This window comes from Amaranthus tricolor, chromosome 4, assembly GCF_026212465.1.
Source record: "Amaranthus tricolor cultivar Red isolate AtriRed21 chromosome 4, ASM2621246v1, whole genome shotgun sequence".
Taxonomy (NCBI): domain Eukaryota; kingdom Viridiplantae; phylum Streptophyta; class Magnoliopsida; order Caryophyllales; family Amaranthaceae; genus Amaranthus; species Amaranthus tricolor.
The window spans coordinates 11,751,420-11,774,354 of record NC_080050.1 but is presented as its reverse complement, the minus strand read 5'-3'; the positions used below and the strand labels follow the sequence as shown (position 1 = coordinate 11,774,354).

The following is a 22,935-nucleotide window of genomic DNA, read 5'->3' as shown; positions in this document are numbered from 1 at the left end:
AATGTTCTGTTGATAGGAGTATAAGATATATGCTCTGACTATATGATTAATTGTTCTGATTTCAAAGTTATTACATTTGAAATACTTAGTGATTTATGTTAACTATTTTTGGAAACTATTTAAAAACATATATTTTATATTGTGTTTTTATATACTATATGGAGTAAATTGTGTTGCTATGATTGCTTGGTAAATTATATTGTAACGAGTTAATTTACTAAGTTATGTAGAGTTGTTTTAATCTCTGACATGCTCTATAATATTGATTTTACTCTAATTTTATTTTAAGTTTGTTTAAAAGTTTGTCATCATCAAAAATTGAGAATTTGTTGGAACTCTTGAGTTTTGATGATGACTACACTTTATTTAAACAAATATGTTTTTAGAGATTGTGTGCAGGTTGATATCCGGTCGTGATTATGATCGTTGATAGTACCTATGACTTGGTTCATGGAAATGTACGTGTCAAAAGGATCCGAAAGATGTTAGAAGAAGTATATCGCTTGGGATGTAAAATGGAGACAGCAGATTTACTGTTCCTAAGTTGGATGTTCTAGCAAAACTGGAAATTGGAGACAACGCACTATTCCTGAACTGGAGTCAGCTTACGTCCACTGAAAATTTTGGTTATTATTTTAATTATTATTTTTAGTTGATGTGTTAAATAAAGTTGATTTGTTGCATTAATAAATTATTAAAGTTAATTGGCAAAATATTTTCTAAAATATCTAACGTGTGATTTTCTATATATAAGCCTTTATTTTAGGATCTATATTTAGTAAATATTGGATTTACTAAATATAGGAACAGCAGCTGAGTCTTAGCTATTTTTAGCTAAAGGTAACCGTCCCTAATATTAGTAATAGGTAACCGTCTCTATTATTAGCTAAAGGCAACCGTATCTAAATTTAGCTAAAGTAAACCGTGGTTATTATTGGAAAAGGGAACTGCAGCTAATTTTAGTATATGGGAACTGCTGCTAAAGGGAACAATATCTATTATTAGTATCTGGGAATAACGGTTATTATTAAATAACCGTGGGCTTAAATTTGTCAAGTTTAATACCTATTTTAGAGACTAACCGTAGATGACCTTGGATATTAAAATCCACATTATTCCCATGATGATTTTGGATAAGGAATAATGGTTGGAATATTCCTTTTTATTACGGAAATTGACTCTATAAATAATGGACTCGATTGTTCTTCAAAACTTGCCTTAGTATGAGCCATTAAATCATACGTAATTTTGGGAGAATTTTTACAAGGAAATTTTGTTTTAAAAATGCCAATTAATTTATAATATTTTCTTGTGCAACTTATTGATTTTATTTTTAGAGAATTTTTATCCTTTTTGTAAGGGTTTTTGAGAGTATTTTTGTAATTAGACTCAGGTGAGTCTAAGGGGGAAATAGATAGCTTTGAGTGAAGCTAGTGAAGAGTTTAGATTTTAGTGAAGCTAGTTTGTTGCTTTGAGTGAAGCAATTTGAGAGAGAAGTTGGCCTAGTTGATGCGCTTCGAGTGAAGTAAGATGTTTAATGTAATTGTAACGAGTTGCCTTAAACATAGTAGAGAATTTAGAAATCCCGAGGGGTCGTGGTTTTTCCTTCTATTTAGGCCTAGAAGGTTTCCATGTAAAAATCATTTGTCTCTTTTATTATTTTTCTCTAAGTTTAAGCTTTATTTATTTTATTCAATTCCGCAAAAACAGGCCAAAAATGCTTAAACTAGTAACAACAACAATTCACCCCTCCTCTTGTTGCTGTTCCTGTTCCTAATTGAGTCTACAATAAGAATGAAACATGGGAATATACTGATCTTCCACCAGGTAAAAAGGAATTGGTTCCAAGTGGGTTTATAAAGAAAAACTCAATAAAGATGGCTCTTTAGAAAGACTTAAAGCAAGGCTTGTCATTCAAAGTAATCATCAGAAATATGAGATAGATTACTTAGAGACATTCAGTCCTGTTGTCAAGATGACTACCATAAGAACAATTATAGCTTTAGCAGCAGTAAGAAAATGGAACATTTATCAGCTTGATATCAACAATGCCTTTTTACATGGGAATTTACAAGAGGAGTCTATATGAGAGTTTCGTTGGGAATACCAAACCCACACAATAAAGTTTGTAAACTCAAGAAATCCCTTTATGGTTTAAAAAAAGCTTCTAGACAATGGTTTCAGAAGCTTGCTGCTTTCTTGAACTCCAGGGATTATCAACAATCAAAAAGTGATCCTTCTTTGTTTCTCAAACAGTCTGCTTTAGATATTACAATCCTTGCTGTCTATGTTGATGATATTTTGATAACTGGTTCCAATTCCACTGAAATAGACAGCATTAAAAGGCATCTTGATGATGAGTTCACTATTAAGGATCTTGGTATTCTTCATTACTTTCTTGGAATGGAAATTTCTTACGTGAGTGAAGGGATTGTTCTCACACAACATAAGTTTACCAATGAATTATTGCAGCTACAACATTTTTCTCACAGACCAGTTAACACTCCATTGCCTCTCCATTGCAAGCTCAACAATGAAGATCCTCAAGATTTTTCAGATCCAACTCTGTACAGAACATTAGTAGGCAAGTTGAATTTTTTGACTCATACAAGACCTGATTTAGCTTTTGCAATTCAGCTTCTAAGTCAGTTCATGCAAACTCCAAAACAATCTCACTTTGATGCTTTGCTACATGTCCTTCAATATGTTAACACTACTACTGGTCAAGGTATCCTATTGAAAGGAGAAGATACTTTAACCCTGCAGGCCTTCTTTGATTCAGATTGGGCTTCTTGCCCATTCTCCAGAAGATCTGTGACTGGTTACTTAATTCTTCTGGGAAACTCTCCAATTAGTTGGAAAAGTAAGAAACAATAACCATCTCCAAATCTTCTTCTGAAGCAGAGTATAGAGTTATGCAACAAGCAACATCAGAGATAACTTGGTTAGTCAACTTGCTTGAGGAACTTAATGTCACTTCTTTAAAGTCGGTTACTCTACACTGTGACAATCAATCTGCAATGCAAATAGCCAAAAATCCAGTATACCATGAGAGGACAGAACACATTGAACTTGATTGTCATTTCACTAGAGAAAAGCTAATGGAAGGGCTTATTCAATTGACTTATTTGCCTACCCAAAATCAATTGGCTGATGTGCTCACAAAAATTCTTCCTCCAACTCACTTCAAAACTCTTCTTTTCAAGCTGGGAATGTTTCCACCCCCAGCTTGAGGGGGGGGGGGGGGGGGGGGGGGGGGGGGGGGGGGGGGGGGGGAGGGGTGTTGGAAATTACAGAGAATTTTGTTTTTGATTCTTTGACAGCTGGCTAAATCTTGTAAATATGTAAGTACATGTGGATAGGAAAATAGAGGACAACTAAGTTGTTGTATATATATAACAAATATATGTGCTATTTCGGTAATTTTTGGCTGAATAAGAGAACCTTCTGTTTTCTCTCTTTGTTTCTTCCTTCTTCTTCTTTCTCTATTTTTTCTGTAAATTTCAGGTTTTAATGTTATATCTAATTGGTTTTAAGGTTATATGCGATTGATTTTGTTGATGTAAGTTTACACTATATATTTTATTTTATATGTGTATATTTTTAAGGTATATGTGATCATTATTAAAGTAAAAATGATCATTATATAATTTTTTCCACTAATAGAGGGGGGGGGGGGGGGGGGTGTTGTTGGAAATAACAGAGAATTTTGTTTTTGATTCTTTGACAGCTGGCTAAATCTTGTAAATATGTTAATACATGTGGATAGGAAAATAGAGGACAACTAAGTTGTTGTATATATATAACAAATATATGTGCTATTTCGGTAATTTTTGGCTGAATAAGAGAACCTTTTGTTTTCTCTCTTTGTTTCTTCCTTCTTCTTCTTTCTCTATTTTTTCTGTAAATTTCAGGTTTTAATGTTATATCTAATTGGTTTTAAGGTTATATGCGATTGATTTTGTTGATGTAAGTTTACACTATATATTTTATTTTATAGGTGTATATTTTTAAGGTATATGTGATCATTATAAAAGTAAAAATGATCATTATATAATTTTTTCCACTAATAGAGGGGGGGGGGGGGGGGGGGGGGGGGTGTTGGAAATAACAGAGAATTTTGTTTTTGATTCTTTGACAGCTGGCTAAATCTGGTAAATATGCTAGTACATGTGGATAGGAAAATAGAGGACAACTAAGTTGTTGTATATATATAACAAATATATGTGCTATTTCGGTAATTTTTGGCTGAATAAGAGAACCTTCTGTTTTCTCTCTTTGTTTCTTCCTTCTTCTTCTTTCTCTATTTTTTCTGTAAATTTCAGGTTTTAATGTTATATCTGATTGGTTTTAAGGTTATATGCGATTGATTTTGTTGATGTAAGTTTACACTATATATTTTATTTTATATGTGTATATTTTTAAGGTATATGTGATCATTATTAACGTAAAAATGATCATTATATAATTTTTTCCACTAATAGATTATTATTCTCAATTAATTAAAGAAGTATGCAAGAGGTCAAAAGTAAACACTATATGGCCAATTTTAAGCTATATATGTAGAGCTGTTCAAAAGTGACCCGACCCAAAAGTTTGAATCGAAACCGAAAGTAAATCGATCTGAAAATGTGTTTCTTTTTTGGTTTTTTTATCCGACATAACCTGACCTGAAGTTATACCTGAACCGGTTGACAACTGAAAATGGAAAAACTGAACCCGAGCTATAATTGATTTTTTTAACCGGCACATAACCGTTAATCGAGATTACCTGAATCTAATAATGACAGACACGAGTCATATCCGACCCGAATCATGCTCGAAACCGAACTCGATCTGGCTAAAACCGACTTAACCCGAACAAAGTTTAGATCGAACTGCTATAAATTTGAACCAATTTTTAACATAAAAGTATGATCGACTCATATTCAATCATCTTATTAGTTATTCTAATAAAGTGAGAAATATTTTAATAAAATAAATTTTATAAATACATAGTTTCATATATTTAGAGTTAATAATCAATGGTCAATATTTATTTAACTATTTTTAATCGAATTAGATGAAAATTGATAGAACTTTATAATTTTAATTTCCGGTCAAACAAGTAAAAGTAACAATGTAATAATGATTACTAATTGATTTACATTTTCACTATTTTGCTTTAAGTAAAGGGAACCTTATCGTCAATTAAAAAATGTCTTATAACTTAATCTTATATTGACTCGATCGTTAGTAATTAGTAATTTGTAATTCATAGCCGAATTCTATTTGAAAAATACCCGAACTCGATCTGTACTCGGTAAAACCGAATTAATTATTAACCGATGACAACCCGAGACCTACTGAAACTCGACACGAACTTCAACCGACACCGAACTGATGCTAACCTGATAGCTCGAATAACCGATCTTCAACCGAACCGTGACTAACCGACCCGACCCGAGTGTGACCCGTCGTAACACGCATCCGAAATATAACCGATTCGAAATACAACCGAACCAGATGACACCCGTCCGAAACTGACCCGATCACACGAATGAACACCTTTAATATGATTTTAAACTGTATGTGTTCAATTTTAAGCTATATATGACAGATTTTTAGCTACATGTAAGCACTAAAGCAGTATCTGATTATAGTGGATTGTCTCAAATGCAATGTGCTAATGTTAAGACGGACGCATATGAGACGCGTTGAAAAAATTTAGGATCAATATTTATATCACCATCCTATTGGTGATTAAAAAATATGTATAATTTTTAATGATTAAATTTGTCACTTGAGTCTGTTTACTTCGTCTAATCAAATTGAATCTGATTTGAATTTACTAAGGTCTGCTCAAATCTGTTTTGATTCAGTCTGATCTGATCTGAATCTTTCTGATCTGATCTGATTGGATCTGATCTGGTCTAATTTGTTCTGATCTGGTCTAATCTGTTCTGATCTGATCTGGTTTTCTATTATTATTATTATTATTATTATTATTATTATTATTATTATTATTATTATTATTATTATTAGAAATAATGATTAATAACAGCTAAATGATAATAATAAGTTTTCTGGAACAAGAAAAAAATTAGTGCTAGCTAGAGCACTAACACAAGATCCATGAAAAAGTTATACAAAATACAACTGCTCGCCCGGAGCGAAAGAAAGAGTACGGTCTAACCCCAACACGAAGGATGATTACCTAATACCACATATGAACTTTGAACTTAACTTAATGCTCATCTCAGCTTGGGCATTGCTTTTCTAATCATTAGGCAATGCATTAGCCAAAAACACATATGAAGGCTCCTCATATCAACACTACGTAACTTAATGCTTTCATTTTCAACTTTAAATATCAAACACACACACACACACACATGTTGGGTTCGATGGATGCTTAAAGCGGAATTTCAGGAAACACTTCCTAACATCTATCTCAGGATCATAAACATAATCAGACATATGAATCATATAAAAGGATTAGTCTATATTACCTTTGTAGCGTGAAATCCACGAAATTAACGCGATAAGATAATATGTAGAGCCTCAAACGTTGCTCCTCTATTCAGTCTACCGGAATCAATTGAACACCAACGTTTGCTAGAACGGAAGAGGTTGTTTCTCTTGCTTTTTCTGGTTTTTCAATAACTGTGTTTTTGAATTGTATATGGTGAGAGTTTAAATAAACATATTTATAATACTCACACCCATCATCCCATTATCCCCACTTCTTCACTACTAGCATTATATCCTCATATAATACTAGTAACCTAGGTCAAAAGAAACCGATTCTTTTGTTAACCTAATTGGATCGCAAGCCCATACTCCTAATGGGCCCGAGTCATTTATCGTTCAATTGATTCTTTTGTAAGACCTTATAGGATTAATTATATTAGTTGTGGTCCAATTATTATTGACCCACCAATTATATTTATTCTCTAGCAAGCAAATATAATTACTAATAATAATTAACTTTATTATCTTCATAAATATCCTATATATTTATATTTAGTAATTGTCGGAAATGTCTACGGACATATTCCTTCAATCTCCCACTTGTCCGAAGACAATTGCACAATTATAAATTCCTTAAGCCACTTAATGTGAAATTTGACAACACAGTGTTATTTCTCAAATTATGTTTCTTGATCTCTGAGTTCGAATTGTTCAACTAAGGATTAACCATTTAATCTTATTCCGTATGGCCATGCAATTTTCAATTCTCGCTCATCAAGAGGCCTACACACCAATCCTATCACATAGGAGGACTTATTCATTCTTGTATGACCATAACTCCCACTCAATTTTTAGCCCACCTGATCACTGCCTTTATAGCCTCCTTTTACAGCACGACGTTTAACAGCGTCAAGGTTAAACTAATTATTTCGCAGTGATTAAGACATACTCATGTCTAAGGAATCCACTAAATATAAGGATTTGATTCTACCCTTTCGAATCAGATTAGGTCAAGTCTCAATGCATCAGGTATGCATCCATGTAATCGATTAAACATCTCTATGTTTCCATAGCCCATGGAACCGAGCTATCAATTAATTACAAGCTAATCTTTAATAAACCACTTATGTCAAATTTAGTGATTTAGATTAGGGACATTATATGAATTGTGATTTCAGTTCACTTATAGGGTTCCATTATCGAAACGTTTCTGATAATCCTATTGAAAACACAAATTACATAGACATATTATTTAATACTAAACCAAGCAATTAAATAAGAAACAAACTATTTATATTATTGATAAACATTCCAAACATATGGTAAACATAATTCTTTATAATTGTAAACATGAAGTAAACAACCTAAAGACATTCTCCTATATGCTTAAGCCCCATGGACCTAGTATGATACTCATGCTTCGGCTGAGGGAGTGGTTTAGTCAACGAATCTGCTATGTTATCTGTGGTATCAACTCTACTTATTATTACATCCTGTCTTCCAACAATTTCTCGAATAAGATGGAATTTTCTTTCAACATGTTTAGATTTTTGGTGAGATCTAGGTTCCTTGGATTGAGCAATAGCACCTTCGTTATCACAATACAACTTAATGCCATTCTCAATGCTAGGAACTACACCCAGTTCACTAACAAACTTTTTAATCCAAACAGCCTCTTTTGCTGCTTCAGCTGCTGCTATGTACTCAGCCTCTGTTGTAGAATTTGCAACTGAACTCTGCTTGGAGCTCTTCCAGCTCACAGCTCCTCCATTCAGACAAAATATGAAACCAGATTGGGATCGGAAGTCATCTTTGTAAGTTTGGAAGCTTGCATCAGTGTATCCAGTGACAAACAACTCATTAGCTCCGCCATATACCAGAAATTTATCCTTTGTCCTTCTTAAGTACTTGAGGATATTTTTCGCTGCTATCTAGTGTGCATCTCCTGGATTGGACTGGTATCTGCTGCACATACTCAAAGCAAATGCAACATCTGGTCGAGTACATATCATAGCGTACATGATTGATCCTATTGTAGAAGCATAAGGAACATTATTCATACGCTTGAACTCTTCTGAACTCGATGGGCACATAGTCTTGCAAAGTTTAATGCCATGTTGCATAGGAATAAACCCTCTTTTGGAGCTTTCCATTTTGAACTTTGTGAGAATCTTATCTATGTAAGTCTCTTGATTTAGTCCAATAAGTCTCCTCGATCTATCCCTATAGATCTTTATTCCCAGTATGTACTCAGCCTCTCCCAGGTCTTTCATGGAGAAATGACTTTTAAGCCATTGCTTGACCGACTCAAGTATGTTTTTGTCATTCCCAATGAGGAGTATGTCATCTACATACAGGACCAGAAAAGTGATATTACTCCCACTTAACTTCTTGTATACACAAGATTCCTCTTCATTTCTGAGAAAACCAAACTCTTTGACTGCCTCATCAAATCTGAGGTTCCAACTCCTTGATGCTTGCTTCAATCCATAAATGGATCTCTTAAGCTTGCATACCTTCCTTGGATTTTTCGAATCTTCAAAACCTTGTGGTTGTGTCATGTACACATCCTCTTTTAAGAACCCATTCAAAAAGGCAGTTTTGACGTCCATTTGCCATATTTCAAAGTCATGAAAGGCAGCTATCACAAGGATTATCCTAATGGATTTTAGCATGGCTACTGGAGAAAAAGTTTCATCATAGTCTATACCATGAATTTGTTTGAAACCTTTTGCTACCAACCTTGCTTTGAAAACACTAATGTTTCCATCCTTGTCTGTTTTCAGTTTGAAAATCCATTTGCATCCAATGGGTTTTACCCCATCAGGCAAATCAACCAAGTCCCAAACTTGATTTTCAGACATGGAATCCATTTCAGATTTCATGGCTTCAAGCCATTTTTCGGAGTTAGGACTCTCCAAAGCATCTTTGTGACTAGTAGGCTCTTCTGATTCTAACATGGTTATTTCAGAGTTTTCTGTCAAAAGGAAATCAATATATCTTCTTGACGGAATTATTGTCCTACTAGACTTACGTAGAGGAACAACAAGAGAAGTTTCTGCCTCATTAGGTAGAGTGACTTCGCGTGGATTTTCTCCACTTGGGGCGGTAGGAGGTAAATGTGTTGAATGCATTTCCTCCTGGGCATTATCATGCTGGGGCGCCTCTGATGAGGTGTTAACCTTATCCATTTGTTGCTCATCTCGAACTTCTTCGAGATATAAATTACAACCACTTGTTTTTCTAGAAATAAATTCCTGTTCTAGAAAAACACCATTGCGAGCAACAAACACCTTGTTTTCGCTTAGGTTGTAGAAGTAGTATCCCTTTGTCTTTTTTGGGTAACCCATAAAAAGACATTTGTCAGATTTAGGTGCTAGTTTATCAGATATTAAACGTTTTACATAAGCTTTGCAACCCCAAATCCTTAGAAAAGACAACTTCGAAACTTTTCCCGTCCACATCTTATATGGTGTCTTTTCCACTGCTTTGGTAGGTGCTCTATTAAGTGTGAATGCAGCTGTATCCAATGCAAATCCCCAAAATGAAATAGGAAGATCAGCAAGACTCATCACTGATCGAACCATATCTAATAGAGTTCGATTCCTCCTCTCAGAGACGCCATTTAATTGTGGTGTTTCTGGTGGAGTCAATTGTGAGAGTATGGCTCGATTTTTCAAATGATCATCAAACTCGTGAGACAAGTATTCACCACCACGATCGGATCGTAATGCTTTTATTTTCTTCCCAAGTTGGTTCTCTACTTCATTTTGAAATTCCTTGAACTTTTCAAAGGACTCCGACTTATGTCTCATGAGGTAAACATATCCATATCTGCTTACATCATCAGTAAAGGTTATAAAGTAGCTGTAACCACCCCGAGCCATGGTGCTCATAGGTCCACATACATCAGTATGTATGAGAGCTAAGAGGTCATTGGCCCTTTCACTTGTACCTGTGAAAGGTGACTTTGTCATTTTTCCCATCAAACAAAACTCGCAAACATCAAATGATTCAAAATCAAATGATTTTAGAATTCCATCTTTATGAAGTTTCTCTATGCGTTTTGAACTTATGTGGCCTAATCGACAATGCCATAGGTAAGTGGGGTTTGAATCATTTGTTTTACGTTTCTTGCTGTCTATGTTATAGATGTGAGTTTCTAAGTCTAGCACATACAACCCATTTAATAATTTAGCTGAAACATAGAACATATCATTTAAATATGCAGAACAACAATTATTCTTAATAGTAAATGAAAAACCTTCCGTGTCCAAAACCGGAATTGAAATAATGTTCTTGGTGATGGCAGGAACATAATAACAATTATTTAGTTCTAAAATTAAACCAGAGGGTAATGTTAAAATATAAACTCCAACAGCTAAAGCAGCAACTCTTGCTCCATTTCCGACTCGGAGATCCACCTCACCTTTGCTCAAGCTTCTACTTCCTTTTAGACCCTGCACATTACTAGTAATGTGAGACCCACAAGCAGTATCAAATACCCAAGAAGCCGAAGTCGCTAAATTAATTTCAATAACATATATACCTGAAGATAAAGCACCAGACTTTTTTTCTTCTAGATAGACGGGGCAGTTCCTCTTCCAATGGCCAATCTTGTGGCAGTGGTAGCACTCATGTAGTGCTGCTACTTTAGCCTTTGGAGTAGCCTTTGGTCTGGGAGAGGCATTAGTGGTAACTACCTTACCTTTGCCATTCCATTTAGGAACTACTTTCTTCTTGAACTTTTTATTCTTTCTGACCATAAGCACATCTTTCAGTGCGGGTTCAGAAGGTAAGTTCCTTTCAGCCTGAACAAGCATACCATGCAATTCTGGCAAGGTTGCTTCCCCTCCTTGCATGTAAAAATTTAATCTGAAAGCATCAAAAGTTTCTGGCAAGGATCTGATCACAATATCAGTGGCCAGCTCTTTGGGATAAGGAAAACCCAACTTTTCCATGACTTGAAAATGCCCTATTAAGGTGAACACATGGGGTCCGACGGGTTTTCCCTTGCCCAGTTTGCATTCCAAAAGTTTACAATTAGCTTCAAATCTCTCTAATCGAGCATTCTTTTCGAACATTGTTCTAAGTTGCTGGATTATTGTGTAGGCATCTAGATTGTTAAAACGTTTTTGAAAATCATGTTCCATGCAAGCAAGCATCAGACATGTTACTTGCACAGAATTGGCCTCGAGATTTTGCCTAGCTCTTTTCTCTGCAACTGTTGCAGTTTCTGGCAGGGGTTCAGGGAGTGGAGTGTCAAGAACACTTTCCCTTCCTTCAGCTCTGAGAACAATTCTCACAGCCATTTCCCATTCAAGGAAGTTGTTTGCATTCAATTTGTCTTTTTCCAAGACACAGTGTAAATTAAAAGCAGGAGTGTTGTTGTTAGTCGAACCAGACATGATTTCTACAACAATGTAATAAAGCAAAATTAATAGTCTAGCAATAAGCAGTAATTAAACAAGTTTAATAATTTATTCAAAATTTAAAATCCCCTTTTGAATAAATAACAACTAAGATCCTCTCCCACTACAGTCAAACGGACTTTGGCCCTGCCTTTAACTATAGTAGTTATGGTAAGTAAACGTTTTACTAATTATAACTAATTATAATTCTTAGTAGATAGATTGATAATACTTGTTCAATCCTATCTCTTAGTTTCAAAATCCAAAACTTTGTTTTTGATGATTTTGTTGAGTGAAACCAAACATGAACCTGTAAATTTTCAAAAAAAAAATTTACCCCATATCCCAAGAATTATGAGCAATACCTCGCTTTGGCAGAATGTATTATTCATTATCAAAGGCTTATAGGTGTTGTTTGGAAAAACAATAAAACTCAATATTATTTATGGGGATTCAAGTTAATTAACATGGTTAATTATAAGTGAACACATAGCATATTTAACCAATACATTAACTTATGCAAGCAAAGACCAAAATAAAATAAACGCTCAAAGCAAATAAAAGTATGAATAAAAGATGATCTAGTATGGCCCCTAAAAAAAAACTAATCTTCATGAAGCTTCCATGAATTTCCATTGATCACCTTCCTTGAAACTCCTTTCATTTGTGATTACATACTTTGAATAAAAAAATTACGATACGCAGATCGTATTTAATTACATTCAAAACAAACGATTCGCAGATCGTATATAATTACATTCAAAACAAACGATTCGCAGATCGTATATACTATCCTAATTTTATATATAAATTTTGTTTTGAGCCATACTAGTCATAGCATGTCAAAATAATATCAAATATTATAAACGACAATAACAATGTAATATATCAAACTAAATGGTCATAACAATTAGCATATAAAATATCCTTTATGTTTAGTCAAACTTAATTAATTTAAGTGAGACTTTTTAAGAGCAAAAAAAAACTATTTAAACCAATTAAGATTCAATTAATAGTTATATGCACATAAAAATAAAAAAACAAAAAAAAACAAAAAAATTCCAAAAAAAACGGAAGCCGCACACTCTTGAATAAGAGCAAAACCAAAGTCTTGAATCATCTTTTTTATTTCAAAAAAAAAAGGACCTTCATCCTTCATGTTAATGGAAGAAGGAACACAGAGGCTCAAAACGGAACCCAGCAGCCGCCAGCAACCGCCAGCAGCCCGCTTTCCTCCGGCCACCACAGCCACCAAAGACAGCTCGTGGCCTGCGCATACTTCCCGGTTTGTTTTCGGTTTATCTTTTTTTTTTTTTTTTTGTGATGAATTCGAACATATTCGAATTGATATACAATATTTGTATAGAATTGCTACAAATTTTAGGGAAAACAAGTTTTCGCATTTAAATTTCAATCCAATTGAAAAAATTTTGTGTTTTAACAATTAAAATTGAATTGGGGAAAAATTAGGGTATAAGCATTTTCGATCTAAAACACTTGAATACCATTACGAGAAACTCAATAACAATGAACATATTTTGTGTTTAATTTCATTGTTTGGATTTCGTGAATAATCAAAGCCCCAAGACAATTAACACAAAATATCGAATCTTCAGAAAAAAACTGATTTTCTTTTTTTTTTTTTTTTTTTTTTTTTATGAATTCGAACAAATTCGAATTGATATACAATATTTGGCATGAATGGCTTCAAATATCAGGAAAAACAAGTTTTTCGTTTTTAAATTTCAATCCAATTGAACAAATTTGTGTTTTAGCAATTCATTGTTTGTGGGTTTTGGTAATTGATCAAAGCTTCAGGACAATTACCACAACAAAAAACGTTTTTCATGCGAATGAATTGAAAAAAAAAAACGAGTTGGGTTCCACTGATAACACAAGACAATTGATATCCAGAGAAATATAGATCATATGAATATTATGAATTAGGCTTAACTGATACCACTGTTCGGTTCGATGGATGCTTAAAGCGGAATTTCAGGAAACACTTCCTAACATCTATCTCAAGATCATAAACATAATCAGACATATGAATCATATAAAAGGATTAGTCTATATTACTTTTGTAGCGTGAAATCCACGAAATTAACGCGATAAGATAATATGTAGAGCCTCAAACGTTGCTCCTCTATTCAGTCTACCGGAATCAATTGAACACCAACGTTTGCTAGAACGGAAGAGATTGTTTCTCTTGCTTTTTCTGGTTTTTCAATAACTGTGTTTTTGAATTGTATATGGTGAGAGTTTAAATAGAAATATTTATAATACTCACACCCATCATCCCATTATCCCCACTTCTCCACTACTAGCATTATATCCTCATATAATACTAGTAACCTAGGTCAAAAGAAACCGATTCTTTTGTTAACCTAATTGGATCGCAAGCCCATACTCCTAATTGGATCGCAAGCCCATACTCCTAATGGGCCCGAGTCATTTATCGTTCAATTGATTCTTTTGTAAGACCTTATAGGATTAATTGTATTAGCTGTGGTCCAATTATTATTGACCCACCAATTATATTTATTCTCTAGCAAGCAAATATAATTACTAATAATAATTAACTTTATTATCTTCATAAATATCCTATATATTTATATTTAGTAATTGTCGGAAATGTCTACGGACATATTCCTTCAACACACACACACACACACAGATATATATATATATATATATATATATATATATATATATATATATATATATATATATATATATATATATATATATATATATATATATATATATATATATATATATATATATATATATTATAATTAAAATTATCCTTGTAGGATCGGATGGTTAGATCGTAGAATTGTAGAATTGTGTTATGATCCTACCACGTAATTTTTTTAGCTAAATAGGATCGCATGATTTTACCACATTAAGATCCTAGCTACGATCCTGATCGTTCGCCTACTTTTGAATCGTAGGATCGTGGAATAGTAAATTAGAATCGAGATTCTGATAACTATGCCCAATATATTTGTTACATTTCACTTTATTTTGCTATAAATAACCAATCAAAAAAAACATCTATTCAACCAAAAACCAAATGTAACGAAGGGGAAAAATTTATAAATATTCAAAAACATTGAAACTCAATGAACATAATGAGATAAAATTGTTTTAGTTGAGCTCAACTTTGCTCCTTTCCGCACTAAAAGGTTGAACTTTACGAATTACATTCATTGTGTTTAACTTTGAAGGTCATTTTATACATTGGGTAATGACTTGCTGTAAAGGTAATTGATAACATGACATTAATAAAAAGGAAAAATTATCTTGAATAATACGACCTTTCATTGATCTCCCAACAATAATACAAACTTTCAATTAACCATGAATAATACGAAGTTTAAAATGTTTTTTCCGCTAGTATACCTAACTGGTTTATAACCGGGTGAAAAGGTCATTTTTTACTGTTGCACAACAGACTTCATGATCACCTTCCTCTATTTCATTCTTTTTTGCAGATTTTTTTTAACTCATTTCCTCACTTTATTCTTCCATTTTAATTCTTCTTCCAACTTCTTCTCATTTTTTTTTTCCATTTTCATTTTAACCTCTAGGCTAATTTGATGTTGAACATGTATCTCCTTCGTCATCGTCTCAATCTAGAACATCAATTGCAAAAGGAATTCCTTTATGTAAACATGGTGTTCATGCTAAATTACAAGTAGTCAAAAAAGGAACAAGGGTTGGTGAGAGGTTTTATAGATGTGCATTTTGGCTAATAAGTTTATATTTTTCAATAGCTTTATTTTGTTTTATGTTAATCTTTAATTTCTTTATCAATTAGGGTTTCATGATTTAATTTGAAATGTAGGCACAAAATTGTAAACTTTTTAAGTGGGAGAAAGATGTAGAGTATTCAAGTGAAATATCTTCTTGTTTGGAAGAAGAGAAAGCTATGTTGATTGATAAAATAAGGAAATTGAAGGCCAAGAATGCAAAGTTGAAAGAAAGTGAAGCTATGTTGAAATTGAAAGTTGTTGAATATGTAAATGCACAAAAAACATTAAGTTTTGTACTTGTTGCATCATGGGTTTTATTTGTATTGTTTTTATTTATGTTAAGCTAAGTATAAGAATTTGATCATGTAATGGAACTTCATGTATTGAAAATCCAATGTAATGAAAAAGTGTAACAAAGTTTCTTCTTTTCAAGAATTATAGCCTCAATCCATACATGTTATAGCAATATTTTCCAAAATGTTTTCCAAAAGTGTTAAAAGTGCTAAAAAATATTTTCAAAAATTACCTTTATATATATAAGCATTCCTTACATACAGAAGTGATAAAATGATTTCCAAAATGCAATATTTGAACAATGTTCTAAGCCATAGATTACACCATAATGGTAACTTAATACATACAAAAAAGTTATATTTTCCAAAAGAGCAGCAAAATGACACTTAGTCTTGCAACATCAATTCTTTGTTGTCGATGCTTGGGTTGATACTATTTCAGTAGGGTTCTTCTTTGGCTTTCCCCTTTTAGTAGTAGTGACACCACTCCTTCCGCTTGCACTACCAGTCTTACCCCCTCTACTCCCTTCCCCTGTTCTAATTGTTCTATTGCCTTTACCTAAAGAACTAGGTTGTGCAGACATGTAGTGATGGGATAGCTCTGGTGTGTTGGTTGCTACATCAACAATCTTTTTTGTTCTTTCTCTACTTCTCTTCAATGGAGGTGGTTGGTCAATCGCTTTACCTTTTCCGGACACTTCCTTTTGTTATGTCCAACCTTATTGCAAATGCCACATGTCATTTGAAGGCCGTGTCTTAAGAGCTTTCCTGGTTTTTTAGGATCTTCATGCGGACCCTTGACTCTGTTTTTTTGTGGTCCACCAGCACCAAGCTTCATTGGAGGAGGATCGATTGGTTTGTCAATTTTTAGGCCAATGCCTCTCGCCAATACAAGGATTGATGTTTCCTTCATAGGCTCTCAAATAAGCCTCTTTAGTGTAGCACTGATCAACGTATGACTCAACCTCCTTATGCAAGTAAAAAATAGATGCAACTCCATGACAACATGGAATCCCTCTTAAATCCCATTTCCTACAAGTGCAAATTCTATTTTCAATATCAACCTCTAAAACATCCATATAATGCACTACTTGGAAACGAGTTGATGTTGAAGGAATGACAGTGCACTTAGCTACTTCTTCCTTCTCCGAATCTAACGTTTTTTGTACCTTTGGACATAACAAACCCTTCCACTTCATCAATGCCTCTTCCTTTTATTATTAGCCATCCTCTTCATTAGCATTGCTCTAATTTCTTCAAGCATATATATTAAGTGATGTGATCTAGCATTCATAATGTAATTGTTAAAAGTTTCGACCATATTGCTCACCATAACATCACACTTTTCTTCTATTTTGACAAAAGATCTACAAAACAAGTGTGGACCACATTTCTTAAAGGCATCAACAGCAACCGGAGTTACATCCTCCATCTCACTAATTGCTTCCTCAAAATCAGCCAAGTTGTATGCTTTGACACATCTCAAAAATAGTAATTTCATCTCTTCTCCTTTGAATGACTTGTTCCAATTTGCGTAGATGTGCCTAGCACAATACCTATGTTCTGCTTTTGGAAGCTCAAGTTGGACTGCCCTCAAAATGCTCTGTATAATAGATAAGTGTATTACTATATTACTATATAAATCACAACATAAACAGCAGTATACTATATAAATCACAGCATAAACAGTAGTACACTATATAAATAGCAGTATACTATATCACAACATTACCCACATTATACTACTCCCTCCTATTCACCTTAGGAGTCCCATTTGACTTTTCACGGATTTTAAGGAGAGTCAAAAGTGGGACCCTAAGGGTAGGAAAGAGAGTGGTATTATGGGTTTTTAATGTAAGGGAGGAAAATTAATATGGGTAATGGAGGATATAATTGAAAATAGGATAAAGCTACTAAGGGCATAAAAGTCAAAAACCCATACCAAAAATAGAAATGGGACAATTAAGGTGACTTGACCATAAAAGGAAATGAGACACATAAGCTGAATAGGAGGGAGTATATTACTATATAAATAAACAGTAGTATACTATTTAAATCACAGCAATATACTAAAGTCAGTATACTATATCATATTATTAACAACAATGCACAACAATAAATTACAGCAGTAGGTAAATAGATGTCCACATAATCAAAATATATGCACACGGTATATAAATTAGAAATAATAGTAGGGAAGGGTGTATACCTGGTGTTCATTTGATATTACTATCCACTCTTTACCATTATTATGAGGCACACACTTCTTCAATTCAGAAATGAACCACTGCCATGAATTATTGTTTTCACCCTCAACAACAGCCCAAGCCAATGGATACATTTGCTCGTTAGGGTCTCTCTCAACTGCGCTTAATAGCATTCCTCCCAAGAATGTTTTTAGAAAACAACCATCAATGCATAATATTTTCTTACACCCACCAACCTAACCATCTTTAACCCCTTCAAAGCAAACAAAGATCCTCTGAAATGTGGGTGAATTTGTGCTTGGATCAGTAACAACAATGAAATGGCTATTAGGGTTACTTTGTTCTAAAACCCCAACATAGCTCATGAGGTTCTGATAATGTTGTTTTATAGATCAATGTAACCTCCTACGTGCAGCATACTTAATCTTGTAGGCAAATCCCCTACTAATGATAATACGAAATTGTTTGCTAACAATATCAACTAGTTCTGCAGAAGCAATGTGTGACCTTGACTTGAATAAATCAAGTAACTGATCTGCACACCAAGAAGCTTTGAATTGACGATAGAATTCATATTTCTTTGACAAGTGTGCTCACCATTAACTTTCTTGACAATAAAGAAAGCTCGTGTTTTATCCCAACTAGCGTAGAGCTTAAGGGACAACCATCAATACACCTTACACCAAGCATATTCAATTTGTACTTGTCACTCAAACAAAATTTTACATTTCTTCTCTGATGAATTGCATATTTCCTTAACGCCTCCTTCAATTCAACTGGGGTGAACTTCCTAAAATCGGCCCGACCATGAACTCCAGTAGCATTATCATCACTATTTTCATACTTAGAGAAAACCTTGGTGTTACTACACTCACCCAATTTCAAAACAAAATTGTCCACTTGCTCTAGTTCTTTGAATGACAAATCTTGACTTTGCACAAGCTCCTTCGAAGTTTCATCTTCATCTTCCTTCTCATACGATAGCTCATAATCAAGATCTTGTGAATCATCCTCCTCAGATGGATCATCATCACTTACCTTAGCATTATTACCAAATTTGGCTCATCTTCAGAAAAATCATATACAAGAGGTATGTACTGGTTGTTTGGTTTTTTATTGATATTATGGGGACCAGAATTTTCACTAAGGGAATCTTTTGCTTTAGATGCTCTCTTAGGGGTCAACTTTTTCCTATTCCCAATAATGGACCAAATTTTATTATCTTTAGTACCGCTTTTTGATATTTCTAGAATCAACATCTCATTATCCTTATCATTAACTACATATACAGATAACACTCTATTTTCAACAGCTATTTTACACACTCATGTTTTACCCCAAGATCCTCCTTTACAATTCCTTCTAACTCAAAAAAGGACATCTAATCTGGGTCTATGGAGATGATTTTACATATCCCATACACATATTCAAACCCCATAACTCCCTTTTTTAATACCCCACCATACCAAAACTTCAAATTAATTGAATAATTCACATTAGCCTAAAAACAAGCAAAAAATACTAAATTACATCCATTTTCGAGTGAACAACTGTTTTTAATTAACATCAACCAATAATCACAGTAGTGAATGAGAAAATGGAAACAAAATTTCATCCATATTTGAGTACAGATACGTTTTTAAGTAGTGTCAAGCAATAATCATAGCAATGAAAGAGAAAATTGAACCAAAATTTCAACCATTTTCGAGTTCAGAGACGTTTTTACAAACCCAAATTTTTGGGATTAAAAAAAATATGTAGGGATAATTAATGCAATTGAGAAGAATAAACTAACCATAGTATTCGCCCGAGTAATGCCAACAACACGAATGAGAAGAATACCAGCAGGATTGTTCTTCGATTTGAGTATAAAGCAGTAGCAGGTGCAGTGTTCTTCGCCTTGATGCGTGAATGAGAGAAGCAATAAGTGTGTAATGTAAGGAGCAGGAGCAGTATTCATTTTGTTTTCCTTAATTTTATCCATAAAAATAAAATAAAATTTGTCTCAACTCCATTTAGCCGGTTACAGGTAAAACAGTATACCAGCGGAAAAAACATCTTAAACTTCGTATTATTCATGGTTGATTGAAAGTTCGTATTATTGTTGGAAAATTAGTAAAAATTCGTAATATTCATGATAATTTTTTCTAATAAAAAAAACTCACTTTTTAAACATTGGATAGACATTACTCATCTTTCTTCCCTATTTTTCTCTAAACCCTTATCACCATTTTCACAGCTCTAAGCTCTTTAAAGCTTTTCCTCTTCCTCAATTAATCCCTTCTTTTTCAAGACTTGAATATTTAAAATTTCTAAACAATATTCATCTCAAAGTACTAGCTAAGAGAATTGAGATGCAATCTTGGGGATTTGGCAAAGTTTAGAATTGTTCGTAATCGATCGAATTTTGAGAAGAAATTTTATGGTTTTCCACATAAGAATATTTATATGGATTTTAATATATTTAAACAAATTTAAATTGTATTTTGAGGCTATAATTTTTTGGGTTTTTAATTTTTTGTGTATCAATTTTAACTTACATTCTATAATTGCTTTGGTAAAAGGACATAGAATACTTTTTTTTTTAGATAGGATGATGAGAAAAGTGGTGGAATTGAAAGTAATTAAGAGCAAAGCTTGTAACTTGAGCAATTGAACACAAAATAAGCCAAATAAACATGGTTACTGATGTTTCTGAATCAAGGATTGAAATCATGAAAAGCAAAGACATGTGCCATCTCCAAGTATCAACAACCTCTATAAATGTTGGATGAACAAAAACATTCTTCCATTATTAATTCTTATGAATATCTCTAAATATCAACTAACGGTCAAACACATTTACGCTACTCAGTATTTACACAAAAAAAGAATGAGTGCTAAGATACGGGGTCGCTTCACAGGAGGAAATTTTTGCTAAGGTAACAAATGAGGTTTGGTTAACAAAGATGATATGATTGATTCTAAGACAAATATGATAAAGACTAGCAAGAAGGACTAAGGTAAGCATGCATGAGATGAGTTAGACATAGCAATTAAGTCTTTTGGTTTGTGTATAATAGGGAGAGGTATTTCCATCACCCTTCGACGTATTTGTGCGTGTGTGTTATATGCCCTATCAAATATTACACTATAATAGTTTTTAATAAGAATTCTAGTGCGGGCTATTTTTTTTAGAGCTGTTCAAATGTGATCTAATTCAAAAAATCGAATTGAAATCGAAAGTAAACCGACTCGAAAATGTGTTTCTTTTTCAGATTTATCGAACCGACATTACTCGAACCAAAGTTGTACCCGAACCGGTTGACAACCGAAAACGGGATAACTGAACCCGAGTTGCGACCGGTTTTTGTAACCGACATATAACTGTTAACTGAGATTACCCGTGACTAATAGTAATCGACCCGAGTCATATCCGAACCGAATCATGTTCGAAACCGAACTCAATCCGTTTGAAACCGACTTAACTCGAACGAATTTTTAATCGACCTACTATAAATCTGAACAATTTTTTACATAAAAGTATGATCGACTCATATTCAATCATCTTATTAGTTAATCTAATAAAATGATTGATATTTTAATAAATAATATTTTATAAATACATGGTTTCATATATTTAGACTTAATAATTAATGGTCAATGTTTATTTAACTACTTTTAATCAAATTAGATGAAAATTGATATTTAATTTTTAATTTACAGTCAAAAAAGTAAAAACAACAAAATAATAATCACTAATTGATTTGCATTTTAACTATATTGCTTTAAGTAGAGGGAAGGTTATCATCAATTGAAAAATGACTAACCACTTAATCTGATATTGACTCGATTAATATTAATTAGTAATTTGTAGTCGAATTCTACTTGAAAAATACCCGAACCCGATCTATACCCGATAAAATCGAACCAATTATTAATCGATGACAACCCGAGACCGATCGACACTCAACTCGTACTTCAACCGACACCGAACCGATGCTAACCCAATAGCTCGAATTACTGATCTTCAACCGAACTGTGACTAACCAACCCGACCCGAGTGTGGCCCACAGCGACACGCATCCAAAAAATAACCGATGTGAAATACAACCGAACTGAATGACATCCGTCCTAAACCGACCCGATCACCCGAATGAACACCTCTAGTATTTTTACTAGTGGTAAGCTATGAATGACATTTGTGTGTGTTATATGGTATATATAGTGGCGGAGCTACCTTAGAGCTCATGGGGTTACGTGCCCCTAGGCGTTTTTTTTAAAAATTAAAGTAGACTTTTCTATTGGTAAAAGTGTAAAATTAATACTCCCTCCTATTCACCTTAGGTGTCCCATTTACTTTTGAGACGCTATTTATTTATCACTTTTAAATTGCATTTTATTATTAATCTATAAGTTAAAATATAGTCGTGCGGGATCTTATTTGATTCGTTTTGATGTAAAGATTATTAATATCAACTTTTTATAATTTTTAATTATACATAACTCGATATATTAAGGATTGAATAAGTGCATTGGATAGAGTGCATAAAGTAAATGAGACACTTAAAATGAATAGGAGGGAGTAATTAAGTCTTTTGATGACAAATAATCCTTCATTTTAGTAATTTTTTCTTATTTATTTATTTTATCTCATCTTTTTAACTAGGTGAGTTGATTTATTTTGTTCCATTTCTTTTTATGGTATGTCATATTTAAAATGTTTGCAAGTAAGGGTAAAATAGTTGTTAATTTTACAAATGAAACTCTGCTGAAATTTTATCCATTAGTTGGTGGCCCCTGGGACTCCAAACCTTGAATCCGTCACTGG

The 22,935-nt window shown here is 33.4% G+C and overlaps 1 protein-coding gene across 1 annotated transcript; it reads right to left on the bottom strand.

The window, feature by feature from the left end:
• Positions 1-16,778: 16,778 nt before the first annotated feature.
• On the bottom strand, positions 16,779-18,298 carry LOC130810736 (uncharacterized). The gene is made up of 3 exons (XM_057676869.1): positions 18,128-18,298; positions 17,249-17,521; positions 16,779-17,129 (listed from the first exon to the last, which is right to left on the bottom strand). The coding sequence occupies exons 1-3, from the start codon at positions 18,296-18,298 to the stop codon at positions 16,779-16,781; spliced, it is 795 nt and encodes a 264-aa protein (XP_057532852.1).
• Positions 18,299-22,935: the final 4,637 nt, after the last annotated feature.

Bases quoted from the DNA above. Each gene is read 5' to 3' on its own strand.
- LOC130810736 (XM_057676869.1), bottom strand. From the start codon at position 18,298: ATGCTATTAAGCGCAGTTGAGAGAGACCCTAACGAGCAAATGTATCCA. The intron at 17,522-18,127 runs GTATACACCCTT...TCTATTATACAG, and splicing joins TAATATCAAATGAACACCAG to AGCATTTTGAGGGCAGTCCA. The intron at 17,130-17,248 runs GTGAGCAATATG...TAATAATAAAAG, and splicing joins AAGAAAAGTGTGATGTTATG to GAAGAGGCATTGATGAAGTG.